The sequence below is a fragment of the Symsagittifera roscoffensis genome, chromosome 4 (genome assembly GCF_963678635.1).
Source record: "Symsagittifera roscoffensis chromosome 4, txSymRosc1.1, whole genome shotgun sequence".
Classification (NCBI taxonomy): domain Eukaryota; kingdom Metazoa; phylum Xenacoelomorpha; order Acoela; family Convolutidae; genus Symsagittifera; species Symsagittifera roscoffensis.
This window is the reverse complement of record NC_087065.1, coordinates 59,979,318-60,007,239: the sequence shown is the minus strand read 5'-3', so window position 1 is coordinate 60,007,239 and position 27,922 is coordinate 59,979,318. Positions and strand designations below refer to the sequence as shown.

General features: G+C 36.2%; 1 protein-coding gene across 1 annotated transcript in view; it reads right to left on the bottom strand.

Annotated features, from left to right (window-relative positions):
- The window catches only part of LOC134844964 (piezo-type mechanosensitive ion channel component 1-like), a 133,655-nt gene that overhangs the window by 15,762 nt on the left and 89,971 nt on the right, over window positions 1-27,922 (bottom strand). The window contains exons 28-48 of the mRNA XM_063861791.1: window positions 27,569-27,693; window positions 26,824-26,908; window positions 26,443-26,601; window positions 25,968-26,234; window positions 24,508-24,674; window positions 20,533-20,684; window positions 20,004-20,194; window positions 19,540-19,664; window positions 18,788-18,872; window positions 18,407-18,565; window positions 17,932-18,198; window positions 16,472-16,638; window positions 12,556-12,800; window positions 11,968-12,223; window positions 11,389-11,577; window positions 10,741-11,059; window positions 9,653-9,859; window positions 9,190-9,390; window positions 8,705-8,725; window positions 3,658-3,940; window positions 3,137-3,169 (exon numbers count right to left, since the gene is read on the bottom strand). Of these exons, the coding sequence (XP_063717861.1) occupies window positions 3,137-3,169; window positions 3,658-3,940; window positions 8,705-8,725; window positions 9,190-9,390; window positions 9,653-9,859; window positions 10,741-11,059; window positions 11,389-11,577; window positions 11,968-12,223; window positions 12,556-12,800; window positions 16,472-16,638; window positions 17,932-18,198; window positions 18,407-18,565; window positions 18,788-18,872; window positions 19,540-19,664; window positions 20,004-20,194; window positions 20,533-20,684; window positions 24,508-24,674; window positions 25,968-26,234; window positions 26,443-26,601; window positions 26,824-26,908; window positions 27,569-27,693 (3,703 nt within the window). The remainder of the gene's footprint in view (window positions 1-3,136; window positions 3,170-3,657; window positions 3,941-8,704; window positions 8,726-9,189; window positions 9,391-9,652; window positions 9,860-10,740; window positions 11,060-11,388; window positions 11,578-11,967; window positions 12,224-12,555; window positions 12,801-16,471; window positions 16,639-17,931; window positions 18,199-18,406; window positions 18,566-18,787; window positions 18,873-19,539; window positions 19,665-20,003; window positions 20,195-20,532; window positions 20,685-24,507; window positions 24,675-25,967; window positions 26,235-26,442; window positions 26,602-26,823; window positions 26,909-27,568; window positions 27,694-27,922) is intronic.

Genomic DNA, 27,922 nt, shown 5'->3' with positions numbered 1-27,922 from the left:
AAGCAATAATCTGCAGTTCCTAAAAAACTGAAAACAAGCTAAAACTTCAAGTTGATGATAGGATGCAACGGCAAAGGTTTTAAATGTAACTCAAATTGATTCTTTTAGGTTGAGATTTATTTTAAATTGAATCAGGGGTGTGTAAGTGTGAATCATACAGCCCTTCTCAGAATTTCAGTCCCTTTAAAACGCAGAGGCTTTCCTTTCGTTACTATTTGACGATATTCATTTTTTTACGCGATCCTAATGCCTTTTTTTTAGACTCCTGAGACTCCTTTTGACGTCTAATTCAAAGGTTGTAACTCTCGCCAAAAAGCATTTACGGTACAACAAAAAAAAAATCAAAATATTTGAACCCCAATTTTCTGGATTTGAAAATTCGCCACTTCTTTACAGAAAAGTTTAGATTCTAATTCAATTCATGCTGAATAGTTCTTTTCGTCAACTCGCAATTGGTACAATCTTATCAAATAAAACTTTTTTAATCACAAAATCAACATCAAAATATGAAAAAAAAATTAAGAAAAATATTATATACCCCGAGGCAAATATATACCTGTGGGCATGCATGAAAAAATGCAAATGTAATGAAACTGCGAGAAATTCCATACTTACAATAATAATAAATTGTTTCCAAACGATATCTAGTTACAGACTTATTGATAAAAATTTACAAATACAAATTGGAATAACTTGGGAGAACACCATTAAGCCAACACAGCCCCTTTCCAGCTGTCTCATTAAGCTGAAAACAAAAAAAATAGTTAATTTCTTAGATCCAATGCAATGGACCTTTCTACCGGTAAACATTTATTAAACATAAGCCTCTTTATTCGCAATTTTCTACGCTTCTTTTCAAAAAAATTAATTTTATAACCAACAGAAACAAATTCTACATAATCAGCAAAAAATGTCTCAAAGCATGCCCAAAAAAATCTCTCCTCCTAAAATGTAATTTTCCAAAAATGTATGATGAAAACTATTCAAATGAAACCGAGAAGCCCTTTTCCCAAAACTAACCCAGGCGAGAAAAAGTTACAACATTAATAAACATTTTTCAAATTTTAGATGTAATTGACACTCTGAAACCGACCCTCTTTCTGAAATCGTTAATTTCTATTTATAGCCAACTTTCGATTTGATTTTCTTTTTGAAAAAGTCACGTCTAATTTTTGTTCCTTAATGGCATATCTCAATGGATCAACTTGGCACTCTTTCTGAATAATTTTCCCGGATAATTTCAGAAATCATATGCAAAAAAAAAATCTCTCACGGTATATGTTTTATTTTTACGTATTGATTCAGTGATTGAATCTATCCTGCGCTTTAAAAAAATTTTATTCTGATTTAATTTTCTTTTCCAGATCTGATTTTTTTCGTGACCATTTGATAATCGTTTATATAAAGTATGAATAAAAGTGGGCCAACGATAGATCTCTGAGGTACTCCAAAAGATACCAATTAAAGTTCGGTCTTAAAAGAGTTTGTTTCAATGTACTGATAGCGAGTGTCAAATTAAGATTCCAAGAATTTAAGTTCCAATTTTTTTAAAGCGAATTAGAGTGATCAACTGTTTCAAAAGCCTTTGAGGCCTAAAAAAAAGCGTTCTGAACAGTTAAATTTTATGTTTCTAAGCAATGTTAAAACTTCTTCCATCAATGAGGAAGGGCGTCAACAGTGTTCCTTTTTGATCTGAAACCAAACTGAGCGTTTCGGTTGATATTAAATTTGTGTACATATGATTGGGCTCGTCTTAAAAATAAACGCTCAAAACGTTTTTCCAGATCTGGAAAAAGCGAAATTGGTCTTTAGTGAGTAGGGTAATCGATTTTTACTTCGTCTGGAACAATTTTTACAATTTTTAAACAGTTTGGGTAAACTTCAGGGTAAAAATTTCAGTCAGAGGATCTGCTAGTATATTTTTTAAGTGTTTGACGTGAACAATATTGATATAGTAGCAATCTGTAATGTGTTTTTTTTAGACTTTCGATTATTTCAATGACTTCAAATAAATCATTTTTTTTTTCAAAAATAACGATTGCTACTGACGAACAGCAACCTTCTCCATGCAAGTTGTTTTTTTTTGTACAAGTCTGGCGCCAATATTTGCGAAGTACTCGTTGAAATACTCGAAGTAAACTTTTCGAAATTTTTTAAAACAAACTACGACCCGTTCTCTAGCTAACTTAAAAGTCATTAGAGGTCATTTGACAACTTCAGCCCAAAAGAAGGAATCAACTAAAAAAATGGAAAATTATTTTTTTTTTCAAAACTGTGTGAACAGATAAAATCACAATTTCAAAAATTATCTCTTTAGGACTAATCAAAAAATGCGAAGATGTATTTCAGTATTTCAAAAAAGCCTCAATTTATTTTTGATATCCGCAAAGTTTCAGTTCAAGAAACTCAACTACTATGATTTATTGCAATATTTGGAAAATTTAGTACTGAAGTAACTAAGGCGATATAATATAAGCAACCACACGCGTTTAACAGCTATATTTTTTCAAAGTGGAACTTGTTATCTTTGCAAAATAGAACAGGGAACCGGCTTGAACCGAAGACTCTTGTTGTTCCAAACGCGGAGATTACTTCCGCGATTACTGGAGATTAGTTCCGCGTCTTTTTGCGTCCAGTTTTTTTTTCACGTGACGTCATGGTGCTAATGACTTTGTTTATGGTGGACCTGAAGCTAGAGTGATAGCTCGTCCTCAGATACTATCATGGCCATGGTAAGGGGAACAAATCAACTATCTGTAAGTTTCTGTAATAAACTCCTCGTGAGAAACTGGCTTTGAGAATTCCTTACATTCAAACAGCTAAATACGGTTATAATAAACGTATGATGAAAATTATTGTAAGCATTCTTTTGAACAAACCAGGTGAGCAAACAGCCAAGTGAAGCTGCAAGTCGTTGTGAGTTCAGATCAAGCGAACACCTCCCCCTTTTCCTACTTAAATGCACTGAAAACAGGGGGAGGGGTGGTATTGATTAGTCTAACTACTAATCTCTGGGTCAATTTTCATGTCAATCAGAATCGCCTAAAGCCATTCAGTTATTTGGGGGAGGGGAGAGGGGCATTGGGTTAACTTGATCCGTGATTTCTATGATCTATTCTAGGAGCTACCTACTCACCTCCGTCGAGTGGCCTCAAGTTTACGTTGGATTCTAGTGAAATAGCAAAAACAACACATAAAGCAGATCTTCTAACTCAATGGGTACTTTTTGTCAAGAAGTGATCAAGAAAACTACTTTTTGTATACTTTTTTCCAAAAACAGCAGTGGACTATTTGAAAAATGCTTAGTGCCATGCTCTAAAAATTTAATTTTCTCTAATCATGGGAAAAAAATACTATTAAACTTGATACAACATTGATTGTAGAAACACTTTGATGCATGCATGAAAGCGGAATAAACCTTTTAAATTAATTTTAGTGGTAAAAAATTGACCGTTAAATCTACAAAGATCAAATTAGGTTGATCAAATTCGATAGAGGACAATTAGAGCCCATAAAGATCTAATATAACTCGTTAATTTTTTTCTTTTCCTTGTGGCCATTTTTATTCCCCTTTTCTGAACAAAAATAGAACTAAATGCATATATTAATGCCACGACATTTAGTAGGTCACGTCTAATTAGACGGTAAGAACCATACCCCATATTGTCAATTCTGTTTCTGACGATACTGATTTTCCTCCTTTTCGGTGCCCTCAATTCCCCGGGGGGAGTGATGTCCATTCCAGGCTCCTTCAGATTGACATCTGAGTCAGCGTCGCTGAAGAACTCATTTTCACCCACTATACAGTACATACGCGGGTTGGTTACATCATTGTTACGCAATCTGTCGCTTTCGTTGATGGACGTTTCCGGAAGTGGCGGTGATTGGTCACGACTGCTGCTCGCTCTAGCTTCGGAAGCCGAGAGTGAATGCTCAGGAGCTTAATATAAATAGATATAATTCACTTTGAGTTTGCGAATTTAATTACTTATCTAGCATGAAAACGACAGAGATAACTTCCAACTGAAGATAATGAAATAAATCTAAATAATTGTTGGTCCCACTAAAAAGCATTAGTAGATTCGCGGGAGTCGCCAGATACCCCATATGGAACATATACAAATGAAAAACGTTAAATAAATCAACTTATTGCAATTGGTATACATAGACAAAATGGGATCTCTTTCACTATTTCTCCTCTATGGTACCTAGTAACGATAAATTCCACCTTGTAAAAATAATTCAATGGTTTAGCATATGTGAATTTTGTACCTAGTAACGAATACTTGGCTCCCCCCTTTGCAAAAGGGGGGATAAATGAAGATATCCACAAATTGTCTTACGACAAAGCGTATATTGACACTTGTTTAGAAGCGTAGTGCCATTAACTATCTATATCTACAAGAAGTGAGTTCCCAAAAATTTGCCTCTGGCCCATACAAAAGTACTTAAATTGCATAACTTAGACTGTGCTCGACCTATGTCTCGGCTTTCTCGACCAAATTCGGCTATGTTACGACTTTGCGCTCGATTTAAATCTGCTTTTCGACCGCAAAATTTCAGTCGAAAAACTGCATGTTCTTTGTTTTCGAAGTCGAAACACAAGTTGAGCACCTGGAACCGGGTTACATGAACAATATTTCTAAGTAGCTTAACAAGACTTGAAGCAAATTTATTTATGCACCAAAATAAATTTTTTAAAGAATATGACTTGCACTATTGCCCTCAATTGAATCAACCATGTTTTGATTCTATATCAAATATTTCAGGTTTCAGTATTGTTACACAGAAGAAAAGCTGCAAGAACATGATAAAAAGCTGCTCTATGAAGGGCAATAAGAAAAGTAAAACTAAACCTATTAGAAATAAGCCTATTAGTAGAAAATCGGCTACGTCTCGGTTCGACCTCCTGCCTAGACAATATGAGTCTCACGCACTAACCACTCAGCAACGGACAAGTAATCAATCACAAACACTAGGAACGAATAAAGCAGAGAACAGATGCTAAAAATTTCCAATGCTACAGATCTTGATTATAGCAAAAATGCCACCAAATAAGTGAAATTTTCTAATGAACGCTTTTGATTACGAGTTAGGTTAGAAAAAAAAAGGTTCGTACTGTTTATTATACTAAGGCTCGCAAGGTCGCCAAAGTAAAAAGTAAATTAAGCACTTGATCAAATCAGATAACCAATGCGGGAAACAAATTTTCTAAAGAATTTTATTTGTACTTTTGGCGCCAACAATTTTTTTTGCCTTATAAACACTGCAGTTCAAAACAAATTGATTCAAATGGTTTAAACTTTAAATCTTCAACTTTACTTATGTTCGCTTAAATTAAACTAACTTGTGCGGAATTACCTTTTCCACAAAAAAAATTATTACATAGTCAACAAACAGCTGGAAAAACCTTAATCAACTCGAAGAAACCAAAAGAATGATTGTAAATTTTTTTGAAAACGTTTTTCATTTTTCGAGTTAAAAAAAGAGATTGCCTTAAAGCTTTAATAATTTTCTTCGATCTGAGAAACCTCAATCAAAAGCTTATTTTTCAATTCCAATGAGAACTCTGAAAACTAAAATCCAATTTTGAGGCTGAATTCAATCACGGTTTTATTACAACACTTGCAATTTCCTTATTGGAGAGCGCAGTTTGCTTTCCATTCAGCAAGGTTGTGCAGTTTTTGAAGGGCGCTTTTTTAAGCTTGCGAGACACTGTCTAGGCAACTAGTATAGCTTAAAAACTTAAATAACAACAAGAAACCAAAAACAGTTCTTCAGTTTTCATCAAAAACCACTTTCTTTTCATACTTGTGGCAATGCCTCTATTTGTGTGAACTAAACAAAAAAAATTTGTCAGCCAGCGAAATAGATATACCATATTTTGTTATTGATTGCTCCTACCCTCTCGAAAAATAGAACAAAAGTATGAAGCGATGAGTTTTGCTTCCGCGTAGAAACCAATATTTGTTGATTACCTTCAATGCACTTCTGTTACCCTTGAACGCACATGTTTGCAAATTTCTTTTTTTTTCAAACATTATCACGCAAAGCTTATTGCGGTCGGATCTGTTTGCCTCCCGTCCTATTTTGATCTAGAAAAACTTTTTATACATAATCCTGTACGTTTCGGCTGCCAATTTTTGAATTCCATTTATCGACTATTGGATAACTTTTAGCTCAAAAATACTAAAAACATTAACATTAATTCTTAAAAAATAAAAAATGATAAATTTCACGTATAACACAGAAGCAAAGCGGAGCTTCGCATTACCAGTAAAACAACACAAACACAAAAATTCGAAAAAAAATGAAAAATGTTGCAAAAAAACTTATGTCTGCCAAAATTCTGGTATACACGATAACTTCATTCTATGCAAATATGCCAAGCGAAACCTTCGAAAAAATTGCAATGGAATAAATCTTAAGAAGCGGAAAGAAAGCCGACAACCGCTGAGCAGACATCAGTTGAGCTGAAGATCAGATTTTATGAAAAAGTTTAAGTCCCCCGGAAACTTCAATGAACAACCTTAGCGAATATAATGACAATTGCTGGCAGCGAAAAAACCTGTTCTGTTGCAGCTAAGCTGCACAAACTTGAGCAGACAAAAAAAATTCGACAATTTAATTTTCATTTTTAAAAAGTTTCATTTTCATACATGCTGAAAAAAACAAGGTACGGCCGTGACTCAAATCCCAGACCTAAAGGTGCACAGGAGACTAGGTTACTCTTTGCCAAGTGGAAACGAGCATGACACTTGTTAAAATTTATTTATAAAGCAAAAAAGATGCAAGTTGGATTATAGGAAATAAAAACTCATTTAGGGGTAAAAAATCTAATTCCCAATTAAAAGACACTTGATCTTGGAAGTTTGAAAAAGCATTTTTTTTAAAAAAAATTCCGGCAATTTCTGATTATTGGTATTTCAATCATCAGCATGTAGCAATTAATTGTCCAAACTTCAGCAAAGTGGCAATTCAAAAATTGCATAGCTTTAGAAGAAAATTGTCAAAAAAAGGTTTTTGTTTATAGATTTAATTATTGCGCATCAATAACTTTCACATCATACGAAAAACTCCCATGAATCGCTAGTTTATTTGTCTAAAAAATAACCACGCCAATCAAAATTATTTGCTCGTTTTCTTCAGAAATTTTGGCTCTTGTGCATTGAAATTTTTGTTGGTAAAATTGATTCAAGTAAATTTAACACAGGCGAAGTTTCGTTCTACAAACACTAGCAAAAACACGACAAAAAGCAGCTCTATAAAGTGCAGTAAAAAGTAAAAATAAGCCTTGAATTAAAACAAACTCTACTACGTCTCGGATTTGATCTACGATCTAGAAATTATGAGTCCCACGCACTAACTATTGAGCCACGGATTGTTAATAAAACACTAACACTAACCACAAACGAAGCAGAAAACAGCGGCAAAAGGCAGCTCTATAAATTGCAACAAAAAAAGGAAATAAGCCTCGAGTTAGTAAAAATTCGGCTAGATCTTATGTTCGATCTGCGACCTAGTGCAACCTATATATTTTCAGTGTCACGCACTAACAACTTGGCCATGGACGCTTAATACATCACAAACACTAGCCAAAAATAACGCAGAGAAGAGATGCTATGAAATTTCCAATACTACAGATCGTGATTATAGCACTGCCACCAAATAAAAGACCACTTTTGATAATTATTTTTTTGCGAGTTAGTTTAGAAAAAAAGGCTGGTACCAATACACTACGCTGCTGGCTAGAGTAAACGTGTTCAAATTCATATTAATCCCCTCGGATCCACACCAGTAAATTAAAAAAATAATTAACAGAATTTTTATTGAAAAATTTCTGTAATAGTCCTTTCACGGCAATATTTTTATAACCAATTGAAAAATGTGGAGGAACTTCGTATTCGAGTGTGTTTTAGTTATCGTTTTTCAAATTTATTGTTGTTTTCCACGCAAAAACAGCTACCCCAAATAATCATCGAAATGAATTGAGAGATATTTCATAAGAAAGCTCTTTCAACCAAAATTCGATTGAATTTTAAAAATTCAAAAATCTTTTTCCAGTGTGGAGAAAAACAGGTTTAAAATTTTCGATTTTTTGTCTAATTTCAAGCAAATAAAGCGAGCGAGCATGCTTATTTAAGCTTAAATTAGTCAGTTTACCAAAAATTATTTATGTATAATTTAGTTTTACTCGAGTATAATTAGTTTTTGGAGTACCACGCCCTCTACGAGGGTGCTATAAGAGTATGAAAATCAAAAATTTGAAAATTTTAGCAAAAGAAAAAAAACCTTTTTGTTTTTTTTTTGCGTTTTTCTAGTATTTTTTCTTCGAAAACTTGTTAATATGACTGTCGAATATGCCAAAGTTGTAGTTTTTGTCCAGGTCCTTTTATTTGAAAGAAAAAAATTTGCGTTTTTCAAGACTATGATCGGAACATTCTGTGCTACTTGCACAGTATTACAGTAACCGGCTACCTGTGTTAATTTTTTGAATCTTTTGAATAACTATAATATTATTTCAATTTTTGTTTCAGTTTTTGAATCTATTAAAGAAATTTTCAAAAAAATTTCTTGTTTACCTGGTAATTATCAAAATGACTGACACGGGATTGTCGGATTTGTGGTTTAGTGATCAGGAGAACCCATTTTCAATTTACTGGTACATGGATATACTGACCTATCACCAAGTTGGTATACTCACAATCGAAGAATGCCATGTTTTCTATAAATAATTCCACCAATGAAAGTTTAATTGTGTCAAAATATGCTGAGCTAAACGTTTTTAGATTGAATTAAAAGAAGGAGCCTTCAAAAAAAATCTCCCTGCCGGGTACTGATTTATCGCGCAGTGAAAGAGGCGATACTTTTTTCACCACCCTCTTTTGTACTATTTTACAACTTACAGTTTTGGCAAACCAATCCTAAAATTTTTCTGAAGGCGACTTTGTTGCCAAGATTGCAAAAGAGCGCGCTTTGAAAAAAAAAGCTTTTCATGCTTAAAATCTTTTGACCATAAAATATTATGGTTAAAATATTTTCGACACTTTATCAAGCATTGGCCTGCGGGATAAAATGCACCAAATTAGTTCTTCAATGTTATTTGGAAGAGCCAGGAAAATCAATTTATTGTTTTCAATAGGCGGATGAAAACGTCGAACCTTTTTTTGAAAATGCGTATTTGCTTACCGTGGGAATGTCGGTCGTCGCGTATGTTTGAGGAGGAGCTCTCTCTCCGCGAATGTCTGTCGTGGACTATGGGTCTGTCATGGACTGGAAAGAGGTTGCTACTCTTGGCCACATTGTTAATACTGGCCAGCTCATCCCTCTCCTCTGCATCTTCATCTGCAGCAGGGAACACGTCGCAACTTCCCGCAGTGTCTGTAGGACCTACCACGAGAAGCAATGCTTTCCATTATAGCACTCCAGTTTTTATAGCCCGTCCCATAATAATAAAATCAAAGTGTGGGGACTAATGTTTTTTTAATAGACTGGGGATCTTTTCCAGCTACCTTTGCCTTAATTTGTCTGGTACTTAGTTATTTTAGATTATTTTGGACATTACATTTCATATACTTTGGCTTAACGTTTTTTTTTTGGCATTGGTTGTTATAATAAATAGGATGAGATGACATGCAGCCAAATTGCACACCTGTTGCAAGTTGAGTAGTAGTAGTAGAATTGAGTTGTGCTGAAACAGGCACAGCTAGAGATAGAGGGTGTGGTAGGGGAGGAGGGGTGGAGAGCTCGTCTAGACTGGGGTGGTCGAAGCAAGTTCCCGTTTGGAACGAGGAGGAGCCATTCAGAGACACATCCGAGTGGTCTATCGCACTCTGGAATGAGTCCGGCTGCGAATGTGCTGCAAACACCAACCAATCAAAATCGAAGAACTCAATAGATGAAATAACTGAGACCAACGGACACAATTCTCAGACCAAAAAAATTATTCACGTAGGTCTGCAGCATGTAGGGACACAACAGCGGGACCCCCTAAAGAGCTGAACAGTTCGTAGTAATCCTAATCTATTATTTTTTGCACCAAATTGTATCGAATGTATCATTTCAAACATAGGTAGGGGTTTTTTAACTTCATTATTTTTGGTTGATAACCCATTTAATTTGATGCCCTCAAAACGCGATGCCCATTCAATCAAAGAGAACATAATATTTAATTTAATTTATCTAAAAATATTCGTGATAAGGACTTACTGAACTACTTCAAATGATTTAGAACTATGTTTACCGAACTTTCGGCTATAAGCGAAGCAAAAAAGAGAATTTACATGCTCCGAAAACTTGAAGATGAAATATGTCAAGAATCATCTTAACAAATGCCAATCGTGGTCAATTTACTGCCATTGATGAAACTGGACATTTCAGTCATCATCACTTCTCTAATGCAACCCAAGTTAACATATTTTAATTATATACCATCTTCTTTTACAAGACTAACTACATCTATTCAGCCATTTTACTGGTTAATTTCTTAACAACATTGAAAAAAGCTTGAATCTAAATTCAACTATTACTTACCAAAAACTAAATAAGCAATGTTGGTATTTTCAGAATAAAACATTGTTAATCAAACTCGATCTATAAAAATCGAAGCGACTCATTGTGTAGGTTTTAAAAAATTTGAAAATTTGAACCAAAATTTGTTCCTGCATAAGGCATTTTCATGTAACAGATGTTAGGAGAAATATCAAAAATATAAAGTATTAAGCTGGAGTTGAAGCTCACATTGTCTGATGCGCCTCAAATTGAAGTCCAGTGGACTTTTTTTCCGCATCAAACTAGACCCCGGTGCCAGTTCACCCAAGACAGTGCCCGTTGTTGACCTGTTCACGCCTTGGGCTGATCCACCGTAGTGGAAATTGGCAAGCGAGAATTTGGGTAGGTTTGGGAAGTTGCGAGCATCTATGGAAGAGTTTTGTCTGGGCGACGGGTCCGCTGGCCCGGATACTTTGGAAGGAAGCACGGCTGGTGGTTTTTGTGCTGGATCTGATGCTTCAGTTTTGGAATTTAGAGGACTGTTCTCGTCCCGCCATAGCCCGTGCATCTGAAAACGAAAAAATCAAAATAATGGAAAAACTGATGGAAACTTAGAGACAATTTTCAAATCAAAATACCTTTTTCACAAATTGAAGTATAAATTGAATTATGCTTGAAATACACATTTTTTTAAAAAAACGCCTTTAAATTTGAAATAAAAGTAAAACCAATAAAGTAAGGTTCTATGAAGCATTAATATTCTGGACGCTTTTTACTTGCAGAATGCAAAATCATTAAAACCTTATTGAAAACTTGCAAACTCATTGAAACCAAATGAATTTATGTGAAAAGTGCATATTGAAAGTGCCTCAGTGATTGAAAGCAAACTTGTTTGACCTTGAGAATTGATCTGTGGAAGAAGAGTGCAAGAAGGAGGGCGAGGTCACAATGGGCGTAGTTGTGTTTCTTCTCTATGCCAAGAATGCGTGGCCACCAGAAGGGATCTTCCAGGTTAGCCAGGGCCACTTCCTCTCTATTCCAAGAGTAGAACTGGAACTGGAACAGGTACTTGATCACCACCACCAGCTGAAAAGAAACAAAGTAATATGCGTTCAGCTGGCTTTTTTTTTCTAAGCGCCTTAAGACCACAGGATGAAGGTTCGAGGTCCACCATGTTCTGACATTATGGGACCAGGGTGAGGCAATGCTTCTCAGCAAAATGAAACGCCCCAAAAACCGAATCACGTACTATCGAAGGGCACATCAGAAATTCAACATACTTATCTGTAAAAAAACATGTAATTTTTTTTGCCGTGTGGATGAATAAATAAAGCTCAAGAATAGCATCCGGTCATAAAACTCATTGGTGATTGTAAAACATCATTTTTCAGCGCTTATTTATATCAAAAGCCTGTTTAGACAACTATGAAAAACCTTTAAAAGTAGAAATAACAAGAATTGGTTTTGTCGACCAACCTCTGTGTAAGTGATAGCTGACACCCAGAACCTCTTGGTTGGTCTGGGTACAGATAGCATGGCCCAGAGGAACACCATGATAGGCAGAGGCATTGCGAGGATGGATGCGGACATGAGTTGGTTGAGGACCATGATGAAGTAGCAGATGAGTTCACTGTGTGCTATAGTGGCATAGTAGCAGGCAAACAGCAATTTCTTCACCCTACTTCCGCCCTGAAGATTGCGCCCAAGGTCAAACTCGGAGAACTCCTCCGCGCTGAAGTGGACAAAATAAATGAGATGCAATCTGAGTTCCGATGAAAAAAACTGTCAAATAAATTTGTTCAGTAATCAAGCATTACAAAAATTCAGTATAAACTGCAGCGATAAAAACCCAGCTAATCGAAAAGTCAAAAATTTACACCGCGGAAACATTTTTATAATCAATTTGAAATTGTTTGTGAGTTGCATTAGTTATAATAAATATCTCCTTTTTGGCACCATCGGCTTTTTGAGACACTTTGTCGAGGCATAGACACCCATTTTTTATCTCAGTTTTTTTTCTTCGTTTTTGGCTAGTTACAGAAGATAACGGGCTGTTACACTCACGTGTCTGATTGCATAGGCTCGTTGCTCGCTCTGAAAGTCATGTACAGTCCCCTCCTACTGGTAGCACCCTTTGACAGGTTGAGAGAGTCAAACACTGAGACAGGAATGGAGTCGGAATATTGGGCTGCACTACTCAACTGGGGAACTATCAAGTGGTTGCCCATCAATTTCTGTCGTCCCGAGGACGCTGTGCTCTCTCGCGTGTCCATCGGCGACTGGGGTGACTGCCCAACACTCAAAGAATGCTGAAAAACGGATAAAAATTGAATGAAATTAAGTAATATTTGTTCAAAATCATATTTCTGTTAACATTGCTCAAACTTTAATTTAAATTATCACCTTTTCGTCATTGAATAATCAGCTTACCTTAATTTAAAACGAACATTTTCCGGTGATAACTAATTACCTAAGTTTCACGATCTTGAACATCAGGAAATAGCTTTTAACAGCTCCAAGCGACAACTGGTGTTCGATTCGATGCCAGGACAGTACCCTTCTAGCCATATGAACCCAAGATAAAAAAAATTGAAGCCAAAAATTACTTTATTACAGTACCGCCCATCCTTTAAAATCCCAAATCAATTCAACAGGCCCCACAATTTAATAACACAATCAATCACCAAAAAGGGCTCTCAAAATCCAATTTACAAATTTGAAGGTAAACAACAACTAAATTCGCGCTGATGAACTTAAGATTCGATCAACGGGATTATATTGGGAGTATCACACAATTTCTGTTTGGTTAAGTGAAAGCAAAGCATCATTAAAGTGGCAAAACCCAATTTCTCATTGTACAAAAGTAGCATGAATGGAAGTCTCAAATGAATTGTTGTTCTGATTTTCGTAACGAAAGTAACGGAATATTTGTGCTCGGGGTGGTTTTTTTCTTCATGCAAATTTCAACTTTTTAAGTAGCAACTTTTGACGGATTTTTTAAATATCATTCGAAAGGTATTGTTGTCCTGAGCCTGAATTTGAAAAGATATTTTACATGTGATCATTTTTCGTAAAATTATGGGGCTTTAAGGATCGCATTTCGGGACAATTAACGCGCGATATATTTCGCGCGGTTAACGCGTAAGCAGAAATTAAATCAGTCTAATAAATCTTTCAAATTGGTTGAAGGAAGCTTATTCGCCGTAATTGTTTTGTTACTAGGAGCGAAATCTATCATGTTGTACTTAATATGGCGTGTGGGGGGAATGATTTAAAAAAAAATCAAATTAAAAAAAAATCATTTTTGTTCTTATTTACTTTTAATTTTTTTCAGGTTACTACTGCTCCATAGATCTTAAAAGGCAGTAGGAACATTCAGGGTTTCGCCCTGATATGAGCAGACTTGTTTTATTTGAATCACTGATCAAAAAGACCAGCCACTGTATATTCTTGACGGCGAGGGCTTCCAAAAGAATGCGAACACTGCTCCATATTTATTTTATGCGAACACTGCTCCATATGCCTAAAAAGGCACTCGGAACATGCATGGCTTCGCCCTGATACGAGCAGTCTCGTCAACTTCTTATACGACTTAACTGTTTTTACTTAAAACATGATATTATCAGCCTAAAATTCATAGTTCGAGACCAATTAACGAGTAGTCGCAACATTCAGGACTGGTTGTTTCGATATTCGAAAACAAAAACGGAATATTTATGATCGGTGTGGTTTTTTTATTCATTCATTTTTCGGCGATCGAAATAAAAGTTTCCATTAAAAAATTTTTTGTATCCCGCTGGAGATTTCGACTCCTTGAAAACAAATGTAAAAAGATAATTTATCTGCGATCATTTTTTGTAAAGCTCTGGGAGTTTGAAAATTGCCAATTTGGCCATGCTCTAGACAAATTTATGTGCGGTTCAAATAATTTATGCGTTGCAAATTATCCCGCTCACTAAAATTATTCCAAATTGAATTGAGGCTATAGCTAATCGATCGTGTTAATTTCGTACGACTCAAATTTAAACACCTGATCTTTGATATTGTCCAAAACTTATAGATTTTCAGTATTTTTTTCACAAAAAGTATTCGATAGAGATTAATTGTGGCTTTTTCACATATGTGGCCTTTTCCCTGATATACAAGCAGTCTTGTTGTAAAATTATGGGTGTTTGAAAATTTCTAATTAGGCCAATTCAGTATAGATAACGCAAAATAAATTGCGTTCTTACAGTAAAACACGCGTAAGCTGCAGCCTGAAGCATTCCAAACTGAATTGAGGCCAGCAATTGGGTTTCAACTCAACAAAATCGTTCCAAATTGAATTGAGGCTATAGCTAATTGATCGTATCAATTTCGGACGACTCAAACTTCAACACTTGATCTTTGATATTGTCCGAAACTTAAAGAATTTCAATTTTTTTTCCCAAAAACTATTCGATAGAGATTAGGGTGCATAGTTGGATCATTCAGGCCTTTTACCTGATATACCAGCAGTCTTGCTGTAAAGTTATGGGTCTTTGAAAGTTTCTAATTAGGCTAATTCAGTATGAATAACGCAAAATAAACTGCGTTCTGACCGTAAAACACGCGTAAGCTGCAACCTGAAGCATTCCAAACTGAATTGAGGCCAGCAATTTGGTTTCAGCAAATTGATAAAAGGCACTAAAGATATCCCCTTGTTTTTTTTAATAGAAAATTGAGGACAAACGAAAAAAAGTTTTGAAAAAAAATTGAAACCCAATTGCTGGCGTCAATTCAGTTTGGAATGAGGTAATTATTATTTTTACCAATTTATCTCAATTTTATCAATGTTTCAAATCAAAAACTTTTTTTTTCAATTTTCAGGAGCAGACGGATTATTCATAGTTTTATACTGATGATTTTGCCCATAGTTATACGAGCAGGCTTATTTATCTGAAATTCAAAAAAAAATTGCGGAATATTCATGCTTGGGGTGTTTTTTTATTCAGTCAAATTTCAATTTTTTTAAAACGTTTTTGACAAATTGTACTTAATTCTCTTAATTTTACTTTACCACACTTATCCCAAGCAAAACATACCACTTGGTATTTTTCATAGTTCGTGTGGGGAGGAGGGGATAAAATTTAGAATTATCAACGATTACGATAGAGGCAAGCCGTTGATCATCCATCTTGGGATGATCAAAGATGAAGGGAAGCCGCAAAATTCAAGGCTTTGGCCTGAAACCCAAGCAGTTTTGTTGATCAGACCATTTGAAAAATGTTGAGGAACTTTGTATTCGGGAGTGTTTTAGTTTTGTTGTTTTCCACGCAAAATCAGGTACCACAAATAATCATCGGAATGGATCGAGTAATACATCATATTGAAGCCCTTTTGGTCGTGTTTCAAATGAATTTATAAAATTTTGAAACATTTTCCCAGTGTTGAGAAAAACCGGTTTGAAATTTTTAGTTTTTGGTCTAATTTTGATTTAATATGGTTTGTCAAAATAAGGCTTGCCGGCTTAAAATAACATATTTAAGCTTAATCTAACCCGTAAAAACTTAGTTTTACTCGAGTAAATGTGGGTTTTGAAATTTTTCGCTGCCTTTTGGGAATCAAAAACTTCGAAAATCCGCAAAATAGAAAACTTAGTTCAGATGTTACTATCACACCACATGAAAAAACGACATAAACTTGAAACAAAAACTGTATTTTTTAAACTTATGGTCGGAACATTCTGTGCTATTTGCACAGTAACCGGCTATCCTTGTTTTATTACGGGTTGATTACGTTAAAAGATTATTTGGAAAGGCTTTTTTGGAATGAGATGTGAATGTAAGAATCTATTCCTAAATAAACCTCCGAATTATTTATACAGCACGAATGTTTTTTTTTAAATTTCGAGGTCGTTGTGCTATTCAAGGGTTTCTTTTTTTATTATTCACCCCTAGATCTTTTTGGCTAAATACATTTTTGACTATTACTTATAATTTTACGACTAGCTATTTCTTACCAGCACAGATTTCTCTCTTGTTCTCTTTCGTTCACTTTTCAGTATGTAAGCCACGTAGCGGTAGTCTTTGGACAGAGAGAAGAGCCACTCGAGAAAGTTATCGACACTCTTCAGGAAAATTATCGACATCAGCCGCCCCCAGTTGAACATGGCCTTGGAGACGGACTCTGAAACGACACCACATCTCAAACTATTTCTGGGGCTATTATCATAAAAGAAGCATCAAAAGCGTCAAAATTCTCTACTAATAAACGTCTTTTAAACTGCCCATTAATGACTGATTTTCACGCTAATTTTTTTTTCGATTTTTTGAATGAGGATTTCTGGTAGGCTGCTATTCCGTCCTTCGGGCTGATAGGATTTTGTCTAATGATTCGTAATAGAACGAGAAACACTGAACGAGAAACATTTGAAGCCATTCAATTTTGGCCGAACAACCCTTTTTCTATAGGAGCTTTTAGTACCAATACATACTAATTTTGACGGCGCCCATTTGGTACCAATTTATACTACTTTTGATTTTGCTAATTATCTGTTTGGATGAAGATTATTCCAGCTAGGATGTTGACAACTCTAATAACTGATTAAAAGAAAGCTCGGAAAGTACTGTTGAAATCATGCGTTCTGAAAAAGTAGAGCTGGAAGCAAGGGACTCACTTTTTAAAATAATCCAAGCATATGCTTTAACGAACTTGACTGCCTCGTTAGTTCAACTTAACTTGAAAAATAATTAGACTGTTGGTTAGTTAAAGTGGAACTTATATGAAGCTCTGTTTTAGTCTGAGATGATGCAGCCAACGGCTGATGTTTAGTAGAAGCGCATTCTGTAAGCACTGGAGGCGGAATTGATCAAGCGGGTGACACGATTATGATTTGCAGGTGACTCGATTATGATTATGAAGTGGGTAAGCTGGTTATGACTAGTTATATTTTGACACAGGTTATGACACATAACCTATAGGTTATATTTTGGGATCCACTGATTACTCCGATGATACAACATACGATGACTCACCGGTTCTCCTGAACTGATACTGATTATTAGTGAATTTGTTAGCGCTGGGAGACTCAATCACATCATAGTCATCTAGTATGATTGCTGCAAATGATGCAAAAGTCATCGCAACTCCAGTTTTACATGTCAAATTAACGCCAGCCATTTTTTTAAAGTCATTGCAAGCAATAAAGTAAATGCTGGTAAAATATTTAGTTTAAATCGCCTAAAAATATTGACTTGAAATTTAACATGTTTAAAGTGGCTGATAATGAAAATGAGCAGCGAGGGGTAAAAATCATCATATTTGACAAATAATTCAATTAAAATACCTACGGAAATAAAAACGATAAAAATCAATTTTTTTTGTGCTTATTTTATCAAAACAACCAAACAATACTGTTAAGCAGAACTATGGAACTGGATTTCGAAAAAAGAAATAGACGAAACTTTGAAATACACTAACCTTCATCTGCCGCTGCCAATTCGTCACTCTCCAAGATAGTAGTGGGAAAAGTAGTCGACGCTGAAATTCCCCGATGCAATGCCTCCCCCTCGTCGAAACACGTGTTGTAATCCGAGGTGGGACTCTCTCGGTCCTCCAAAATCATGTCTTCTGCCGTGGCGGAATTTCTAATGTTGAGACTCATCGGCCTGGTTGACCTTCGTGCGAATGAATGAGAGTGTGCAGCTTGTCGGCTCATTAAACCTTCTGCTTTGTTTTTCAGTTCATCTGAAAACAAATGATCAATTTTGTGAATATCTCATCATCGACAATGTTTAAAACCTTATTTTAATATAATATTTTTTGATCTGAAGTAATTTAACACTCAGAAAGCTACTTCGGTTGCCTTTTTCTCGTTTAGTTTTATAGTTAATGCTGGAAATCGAAACTCTTTAGATAACCCAACAACTTCGATGTTAATTTTGAGATCGAGGACCTTGGAGCTGAGAAAAGTCTTCGACTGTTGGATCCCTAGACATGCTGTGGAATGAACTAGGTCTGCTGCCGACCATGCTGCTTCTACTCTTCCGGTGCTTCCTGGAACTCCCCACGCCTCCGCTATTCGAGAGCCCGTTCATAGAGTTGATCACAGAACCTAAGAAATGTTGAGCTCTCTTGAAACTTCAAAAGACATTTCGACTATCACATGGACTTTGATTTCGGTGATTTCTGCATTCATTTTAGTTTTCGTGTATCGTTCACACTTACTGGAAGAATTGTCAATTGAGAATAAGCATTATAACCAAATTGAATATGGCTTTTTCTAAAACTCCCCATAATTTTAAACAAGATAGCAGAGTAAATATACAGGTCTAACCGAAGAACTGGCTATCGGTGGATGACTGGCGAGAATGTCGCTTTAATGCTGTTTCTGCTCCAGCAACCAAGGCTCCATAGGCATACTGAAACAAAAGAAGCTCTTCAAAACACGGTATTGCTACCAGCACTATCTGAATAGTGTTTCTGAAAAAGAGCTTGGACCAAGTTAACATCCTCCCCCAGATAGACCAAGTTAATATCTTCCACCCCAGCATTTAATTCGCATTAAATTTGCTAAGCGCTACATGTAGTAAAATGCTCGATTCTGATTGGCTGAAAATTCCTAACTTAGAACCAAGATAATACCCCCCCCCCCCCCCAAACAACTTTGGGGGGGGGGGGGGGGGGGAGGATGATAACTTCGTCCAAGAGCTTTTAAGTTTCGCTGAATCCAGAGCAAAATACTCGAAAAAATAATTAAACTTGAGTCAAGATGAAAAAAGCGCCATAAGTGTGAGATTAAAATCACCATGCTGCAAAATGGACCAGGTTCTATTTGGTTATTCACGGGTTAATAACTTCTGGCTTACTCTAGAAAACGGGAGCTTGCTGTCCGACAAATGTTAAGATGACAACAACCGTTCGTGGGGTTTTAAGGCGACAGCACACGCAAACTCTTCAAGTGTACTTCTGAGATATACAAATTGCTTCAATTCGAACAGTTCAGTTTACATGTCATAGCTCTCATTTGTCGTCTTAATGTCATGTCGACTTATTTACCGGTGCACCCGGGAGCTTTTACTATCTTACGTCTAGTGCACTTGGTGCTTGCTTGGCGTCTGCCTGTGCGGCATCGAAGTACTCGTCCAAGTCGCTGTCTGAGTCGCTCTCGTTGCCAGTGCGTCCGTCAAACTGCAAGTAGCCAGTGAAGATGGCTGCAAAAGAGAACTATTTTACTAAATAACTTTTGATAATTTCCACCATAACAATAAAACGTGCCTTCCTTGCGGAGATCAAACGCGAAACCTTGCTATCAGCAACGATATAGATGCTTTAAGAGACGTGCAAACTGTTAACTTCAACATGTACTGTTCATCATCCAAACCCGGTTATTTTTTAAAACGCCTTCAGTTAAAACCACATTTCCTCGACGTTGTTGCAATTTGCGAGGTGAGCTCTTGAAAGAGAGCAATATTTCAGTTAATGCTTTTAATTAAGCTTCACATTAGATCATTGATTGGTGAACTTAAAAGAGCTCAATATCATGAGCTGACCTTGGTTGTGTGTCTCTGGGACCCATTGCTGACTGGCTAGCTGTGACTGTACCCCACTGTGGCCGGCTGTGGTCCTTTGTCTGTGTCTAATTTTGGTCATGGACCTTCGGATCTTGTCCACAGTCTGCTGCTCCTCCTCATGGCGTCTCTTGATCTCTTTCCTCAGGTTAGAGTTGATTAGATATGCGCCCCTAGGACAAAAAATGTCTAGAAGTTTCCTACGAGCGATGGTTAAATAAACACTACACATCCTCTTATCCTTAAATTGTGAGACATGTAATTAAAGAAAATTCTGACCATGTTAGAAAATATAGTACACCATATAGTACACAAAACTTTGACACCTCGATGTCTTTGAAGATATGACTCAATCGACAATTATTTTGCTCCACAGAAAAAATTCGAAAAAAATGAAAATTACGATCTAATAGAGATTTGAACATCGTTACGAAATATCGTTCGAAACACTTTCAAAGTCGACACATTACATTATTCTGATTACTGTTTCTTCTTCATTAGAGCGACCAACCTGGATGCTTGTAGAGTCTGTTCTCTGAGCTCCAGATATACGTAGTGGAAGTAGCTGCTCTGGAATATTTTCCTCTGGGTCAGAATAGTGGCAAAACAGAAACAGTCCATAAATAGGCCAGCCGCATCTGTCGGCAATTCACACGTTCCCGTCTCTATAACAGAAAACATGTGTCTCAAAAAATTTTTATCTTTCTAGTTTTTATTTCATCTGTCGTTCTTAAATTTTTTAAATTACTCAACTTGTTTCTCTTTTTTTTTGGTATGTTTATGCGTTTGTGCACAAAAAGCAAGCTAAAGCCAAAACATAGCCTACGGGCAAGTACCAGGCTCAAAATCCGCTACTTAAGTGTTGCTACAAGCGCAACAAAAATTTGCACAACCGGCGCGACACAAGAAAAATTGTTTCGATCGGCGTGACATTAAAAAATTGTCGCGACTGGCGCGATCCAAAAAATTAACGAAAAGTGAACAACGCAAAGAAAATGCTACGTTCAAACCGGTGCAACTAAACATCATTATGGAGCAGCGAGACCAAAATTTAGCTTGTGTCATGTTTTTCGTGGCTGAGAAAAAACCGACACGACCCAAACTCTGCAAGTTTTGGCTTTCGCGGCTGAGATGAAACCAGGTCCTCTGAAGTGGAGCAAGTTAAGACTTTCGTGGCCGGAAAAAAATAGGCGCAACCGAACTTTACCAAAAACTAAAACTTTATCGTCTGAAAAAAATTCCTAATCGGCACAAATGAAACTCAGCAGGTCAAGGTTTTGCAGGTGAGAAAAAACATACAATTTCTGTTTGGTTAAGTGAAAGCAAAGCATCATTAAAGTGGCAAAACCCAATTTCTCATTGTACAAAAGTAGCATGAATGGAAGTCTCAAATGAATTGTTGTTCTGATTTTCGTAACGAAAGTAACGGAATATTTGTGCTCGGGGTGGTTTTTTTCTTCATGCAAATTTCAACTTTTTAAGTAGCAACTTTTGACGGATTTTTTAAATATCATTCGAAAGGTATTGTTGTCCTGAGCCTGAATTTGAAAAGATATTTTACATGTGATCATTTTTCGTAAAATTATGGGGCTTTAAGGATCGCATTTCGGGACAATTAACGCGCGATATATTTCGCGCGGTTAACGCGTAAGCAGAAATTAAATCAGTCTAATAAATCTTTCAAATTGGTTGAAGGAAGCTTATTCGCCGTAATTGTTTTGTTACTAGGAGCGAAATCTATCATGTTGTACTTAATATGGCGTGTGGGGGGAATGATTTAAAAAAAAATCAAATTAAAAAAAAATCATTTTTGTTCTTATTTACTTTTAATTTTTTTCAGGTTACTACTGCTCCATAGATCTTAAAAGGCAGTAGGAACATTCAGGGTTTCGCCCTGATATGAGCAGACTTGTTTTATTTGAATCACTGATCAAAAAGACCAGCCACTGTATATTCTTGACGGCGAGGGCTTCCAAAAGAATGCGAACACTGCTCCATATTTATTTTATGCGAACACTGCTCCATATGCCTAAAAAGGCACTCGGAACATGCATGGCTTCGCCCTGATACGAGCAGTCTCGTCAACTTCTTATACGACTTAACTGTTTTTACTTAAAACATGATATTATCAGCCTAAAATTCATAGTTCGAGACCAATTAACGAGTAGTCGCAACATTCAGGACTGGTTGTTTCGATATTCGAAAACAAAAACGGAATATTTATGATCGGTGTGGTTTTTTTATTCATTCATTTTTCGGCGATCGAAATAAAAGTTTCCATTAAAAAATTTTTTGTATCCCGCTGGAGATTTCGACTCCTTGAAAACAAATGTAAAAAGATAATTTATCTGCGATCATTTTTTGTAAAGCTCTGGGAGTTTGAAAATTGCCAATTTGGCCATGCTCTAGACAAATTTATGTGCGGTTCAAATAATTTATGCGTTGCAAATTATCCCGCTCACTAAAATTATTCCAAATTGAATTGAGGCTATAGCTAATCGATCGTGTTAATTTCGTACGACTCAAATTTAAACACCTGATCTTTGATATTGTCCAAAACTTATAGATTTTCAGTATTTTTTTCACAAAAAGTATTCGATAGAGATTAATTGTGGCTTTTTCACATATGTGGCCTTTTCCCTGATATACAAGCAGTCTTGTTGTAAAATTATGGGTGTTTGAAAATTTCTAATTAGGCCAATTCAGTATAGATAACGCAAAATAAATTGCGTTCTTACAGTAAAACACGCGTAAGCTGCAGCCTGAAGCATTCCAAACTGAATTGAGGCCAGCAATTGGGTTTCAACTCAACAAAATCGTTCCAAATTGAATTGAGGCTATAGCTAATTGATCGTATCAATTTCGGACGACTCAAACTTCAACACTTGATCTTTGATATTGTCCGAAACTTAAAGAATTTCAATTTTTTTTCCCAAAAACTATTCGATAGAGATTAGGGTGCATAGTTGGATCATTCAGGCCTTTTACCTGATATACCAGCAGTCTTGCTGTAAAGTTATGGGTCTTTGAAAGTTTCTAATTAGGCTAATTCAGTATGAATAACGCAAAATAAACTGCGTTCTGACCGTAAAACACGCGTAAGCTGCAACCTGAAGCATTCCAAACTGAATTGAGGCCAGCAATTTGGTTTCAGCAAATTGATAAAAGGCACTAAAGATATCCCCTTGTTTTTTTTAATAGAAAATTGAGGACAAACGAAAAAAAGTTTTGAAAAAAAATTGAAACCCAATTGCTGGCGTCAATTCAGTTTGGAATGAGGTAATTATTATTTTTACCAATTTATCTCAATTTTATCAATGTTTCAAATCAAAAACTTTTTTTTTCAATTTTCAGGAGCAGACGGATTATTCATAGTTTTATACTGATGATTTTGCCCATAGTTATACGAGCAGGCTTATTTATCTGAAATTCAAAAAAAAATTGCGGAATATTCATGCTTGGGGTGTTTTTTTATTCAGTCAAATTTCAATTTTTTTAAAACGTTTTTGACAAATTGTACTTAATTCTCTTAATTTTACTTTACCACACTTATCCCAAGCAAAACATACCACTTGGTATTTTTCATAGTTCGTGTGGGGAGGAGGGGATAAAATTTAGAATTATCAACGATTACGATAGAGGCAAGCCGTTGATCATCCATCTTGGGATGATCAAAGATGAAGGGAAGCCGCAAAATTCAAGGCTTTGGCCTGAAACCCAAGCAGTTTTGTTGATCAGACCATTTGAAAAATGTTGAGGAACTTTGTATTCGGGAGTGTTTTAGTTTTGTTGTTTTCCACGCAAAATCAGGTACCACAAATAATCATCGGAATGGATCGAGTAATACATCATATTGAAGCCCTTTTGGTCGTGTTTCAAATGAATTTATAAAATTTTGAAACATTTTCCCAGTGTTGAGAAAAACCGGTTTGAAATTTTTAGTTTTTGGTCTAATTTTGATTTAATATGGTTTGTCAAAATAAGGCTTGCCGGCTTAAAATAACATATTTAAGCTTAATCTAACCCGTAAAAACTTAGTTTTACTCGAGTAAATGTGGGTTTTGAAATTTTTCGCTGCCTTTTGGGAATCAAAAACTTCGAAAATCCGCAAAATAGAAAACTTAGTTCAGATGTTACTATCACACCACATGAAAAAACGACATAAACTTGAAACAAAAACTGTATTTTTTAAACTTATGGTCGGAACATTCTGTGCTATTTGCACAGTAACCGGCTATCCTTGTTTTATTACGGGTTGATTACGTTAAAAGATTATTTGGAAAGGCTTTTTTGGAATGAGATGTGAATGTAAGAATCTATTCCTAAATAAACCTCCGAATTATTTATACAGCACGAATGTTTTTTTTTAAATTTCGAGGTCGTTGTGCTATTCAAGGGTTTCTTTTTTTATTATTCACCCCTAGATCTTTTTGGCTAAATACATTTTTGACTATTACTTATAATTTTACGACTAGCTATTTCTTACCAGCACAGATTTCTCTCTTGTTCTCTTTCGTTCACTTTTCAGTATGTAAGCCACGTAGCGGTAGTCTTTGGACAGAGAGAAGAGCCACTCGAGAAAGTTATCGACACTCTTCAGGAAAATTATCGACATCAGCCGCCCCCAGTTGAACATGGCCTTGGAGACGGACTCTGAAACGACACCACATCTCAAACTATTTCTGGGGCTATTATCATAAAAGAAGCATCAAAAGCGTCAAAATTCTCTACTAATAAACGTCTTTTAAACTGCCCATTAATGACTGATTTTCACGCTAATTTTTTTTTCGATTTTTTGAATGAGGATTTCTGGTAGGCTGCTATTCCGTCCTTCGGGCTGATAGGATTTTGTCTAATGATTCGTAATAGAACGAGAAACACTGAACGAGAAACATTTGAAGCCATTCAATTTTGGCCGAACAACCCTTTTTCTATAGGAGCTTTTAGTACCAATACATACTAATTTTGACGGCGCCCATTTGGTACCAATTTATACTACTTTTGATTTTGCTAATTATCTGTTTGGATGAAGATTATTCCAGCTAGGATGTTGACAACTCTAATAACTGATTAAAAGAAAGCTCGGAAAGTACTGTTGAAATCATGCGTTCTGAAAAAGTAGAGCTGGAAGCAAGGGACTCACTTTTTAAAATAATCCAAGCATATGCTTTAACGAACTTGACTGCCTCGTTAGTTCAACTTAACTTGAAAAATAATTAGACTGTTGGTTAGTTAAAGTGGAACTTATATGAAGCTCTGTTTTAGTCTGAGATGATGCAGCCAACGGCTGATGTTTAGTAGAAGCGCATTCTGTAAGCACTGGAGGCGGAATTGATCAAGCGGGTGACACGATTATGATTTGCAGGTGACTCGATTATGATTATGAAGTGGGTAAGCTGGTTATGACTAGTTATATTTTGACACAGGTTATGACACATAACCTATAGGTTATATTTTGGGATCCACTGATTACTCCGATGATACAACATACGATGACTCACCGGTTCTCCTGAACTGATACTGATTATTAGTGAATTTGTTAGCGCTGGGAGACTCAATCACATCATAGTCATCTAGTATGATTGCTGCAAATGATGCAAAAGTCATCGCAACTCCAGTTTTACATGTCAAATTAACGCCAGCCATTTTTTTAAAGTCATTGCAAGCAATAAAGTAAATGCTGGTAAAATATTTAGTTTAAATCGCCTAAAAATATTGACTTGAAATTTAACATGTTTAAAGTGGCTGATAATGAAAATGAGCAGCGAGGGGTAAAAATCATCATATTTGACAAATAATTCAATTAAAATACCTACGGAAATAAAAACGATAAAAATCAATTTTTTTTGTGCTTATTTTATCAAAACAACCAAACAATACTGTTAAGCAGAACTATGGAACTGGATTTCGAAAAAAGAAATAGACGAAACTTTGAAATACACTAACCTTCATCTGCCGCTGCCAATTCGTCACTCTCCAAGATAGTAGTGGGAAAAGTAGTCGACGCTGAAATTCCCCGATGCAATGCCTCCCCCTCGTCGAAACACGTGTTGTAATCCGAGGTGGGACTCTCTCGGTCCTCCAAAATCATGTCTTCTGCCGTGGCGGAATTTCTAATGTTGAGACTCATCGGCCTGGTTGACCTTCGTGCGAATGAATGAGAGTGTGCAGCTTGTCGGCTCATTAAACCTTCTGCTTTGTTTTTCAGTTCATCTGAAAACAAATGATCAATTTTGTGAATATCTCATCATCGACAATGTTTAAAACCTTATTTTAATATAATATTTTTTGATCTGAAGTAATTTAACACTCAGAAAGCTACTTCGGTTGCCTTTTTCTCGTTTAGTTTTATAGTTAATGCTGGAAATCGAAACTCTTTAGATAACCCAACAACTTCGATGTTAATTTTGAGATCGAGGACCTTGGAGCTGAGAAAAGTCTTCGACTGTTGGATCCCTAGACATGCTGTGGAATGAACTAGGTCTGCTGCCGACCATGCTGCTTCTACTCTTCCGGTGCTTCCTGGAACTCCCCACGCCTCCGCTATTCGAGAGCCCGTTCATAGAGTTGATCACAGAACCTAAGAAATGTTGAGCTCTCTTGAAACTTCAAAAGACATTTCGACTATCACATGGACTTTGATTTCGGTGATTTCTGCATTCATTTTAGTTTTCGTGTATCGTTCACACTTACTGGAAGAATTGTCAATTGAGAATAAGCATTATAACCAAATTGAATATGGCTTTTTCTAAAACTCCCCATAATTTTAAACAAGATAGCAGAGTAAATATACAGGTCTAACCGAAGAACTGGCTATCGGTGGATGACTGGCGAGAATGTCGCTTTAATGCTGTTTCTGCTCCAGCAACCAAGGCTCCATAGGCATACTGAAACAAAAGAAGCTCTTCAAAACACGGTATTGCTACCAGCACTATCTGAATAGTGTTTCTGAAAAAGAGCTTGGACCAAGTTAACATCCTCCCCCAGATAGACCAAGTTAATATCTTCCACCCCAGCATTTAATTCGCATTAAATTTGCTAAGCGCTACATGTAGTAAAATGCTCGATTCTGATTGGCTGAAAATTCCTAACTTAGAACCAAGATAATACCCCCCCCCCCCAAACAACTTTGGGGGGGGGGGGGGGAGGATGATAACTTCGTCCAAGAGCTTTTAAGTTTCGCTGAATCCAGAGCAAAATACTCGAAAAAATAATTAAACTTGAGTCAAGATGAAAAAAGCGCCATAAGTGTGAGATTAAAATCACCATGCTGCAAAATGGACCAGGTTCTATTTGGTTATTCACGGGTTAATAACTTCTGGCTTACTCTAGAAAACGGGAGCTTGCTGTCCGACAAATGTTAAGATGACAACAACCGTTCGTGGGATTTTAAGGCGACAGCACACGCAAACTCTTCAAGTGTACTTCTGAGATATACAAATTGCTTCAATTCGAACAGTTCAGTTTACATGTCATAGCTCTCATTTGTCGTCTTAATGTCATGTCGACTTATTTACCGGTGCACCCGGGAGCTTTTACTATCTTACGTCTAGTGCACTTGGTGCTTGCTTGGCGTCTGCCTGTGCGGCATCGAAGTACTCGTCCAAGTCGCTGTCTGAGTCGCTCTCGTTGCCAGTGCGTCCGTCAAACTGCAAGTAGCCAGTGAAGATGGCTGCAAAAGAGAACTATTTTACTAAATAACTTTTGATAATTTCCACCATAACAATAAAACGTGCCTTCCTTGCGGAGATCAAACGCGAAACCTTGCTATCAGCAACGATATAGATGCTTTAAGAGACGTGCAAACTGTTAACTTCAACATGTACTGTTCATCATCCAAACCCGGTTATTTTTTAAAACGCCTTCAGTTAAAACCACATTTCCTCGACGTTGTTGCAATT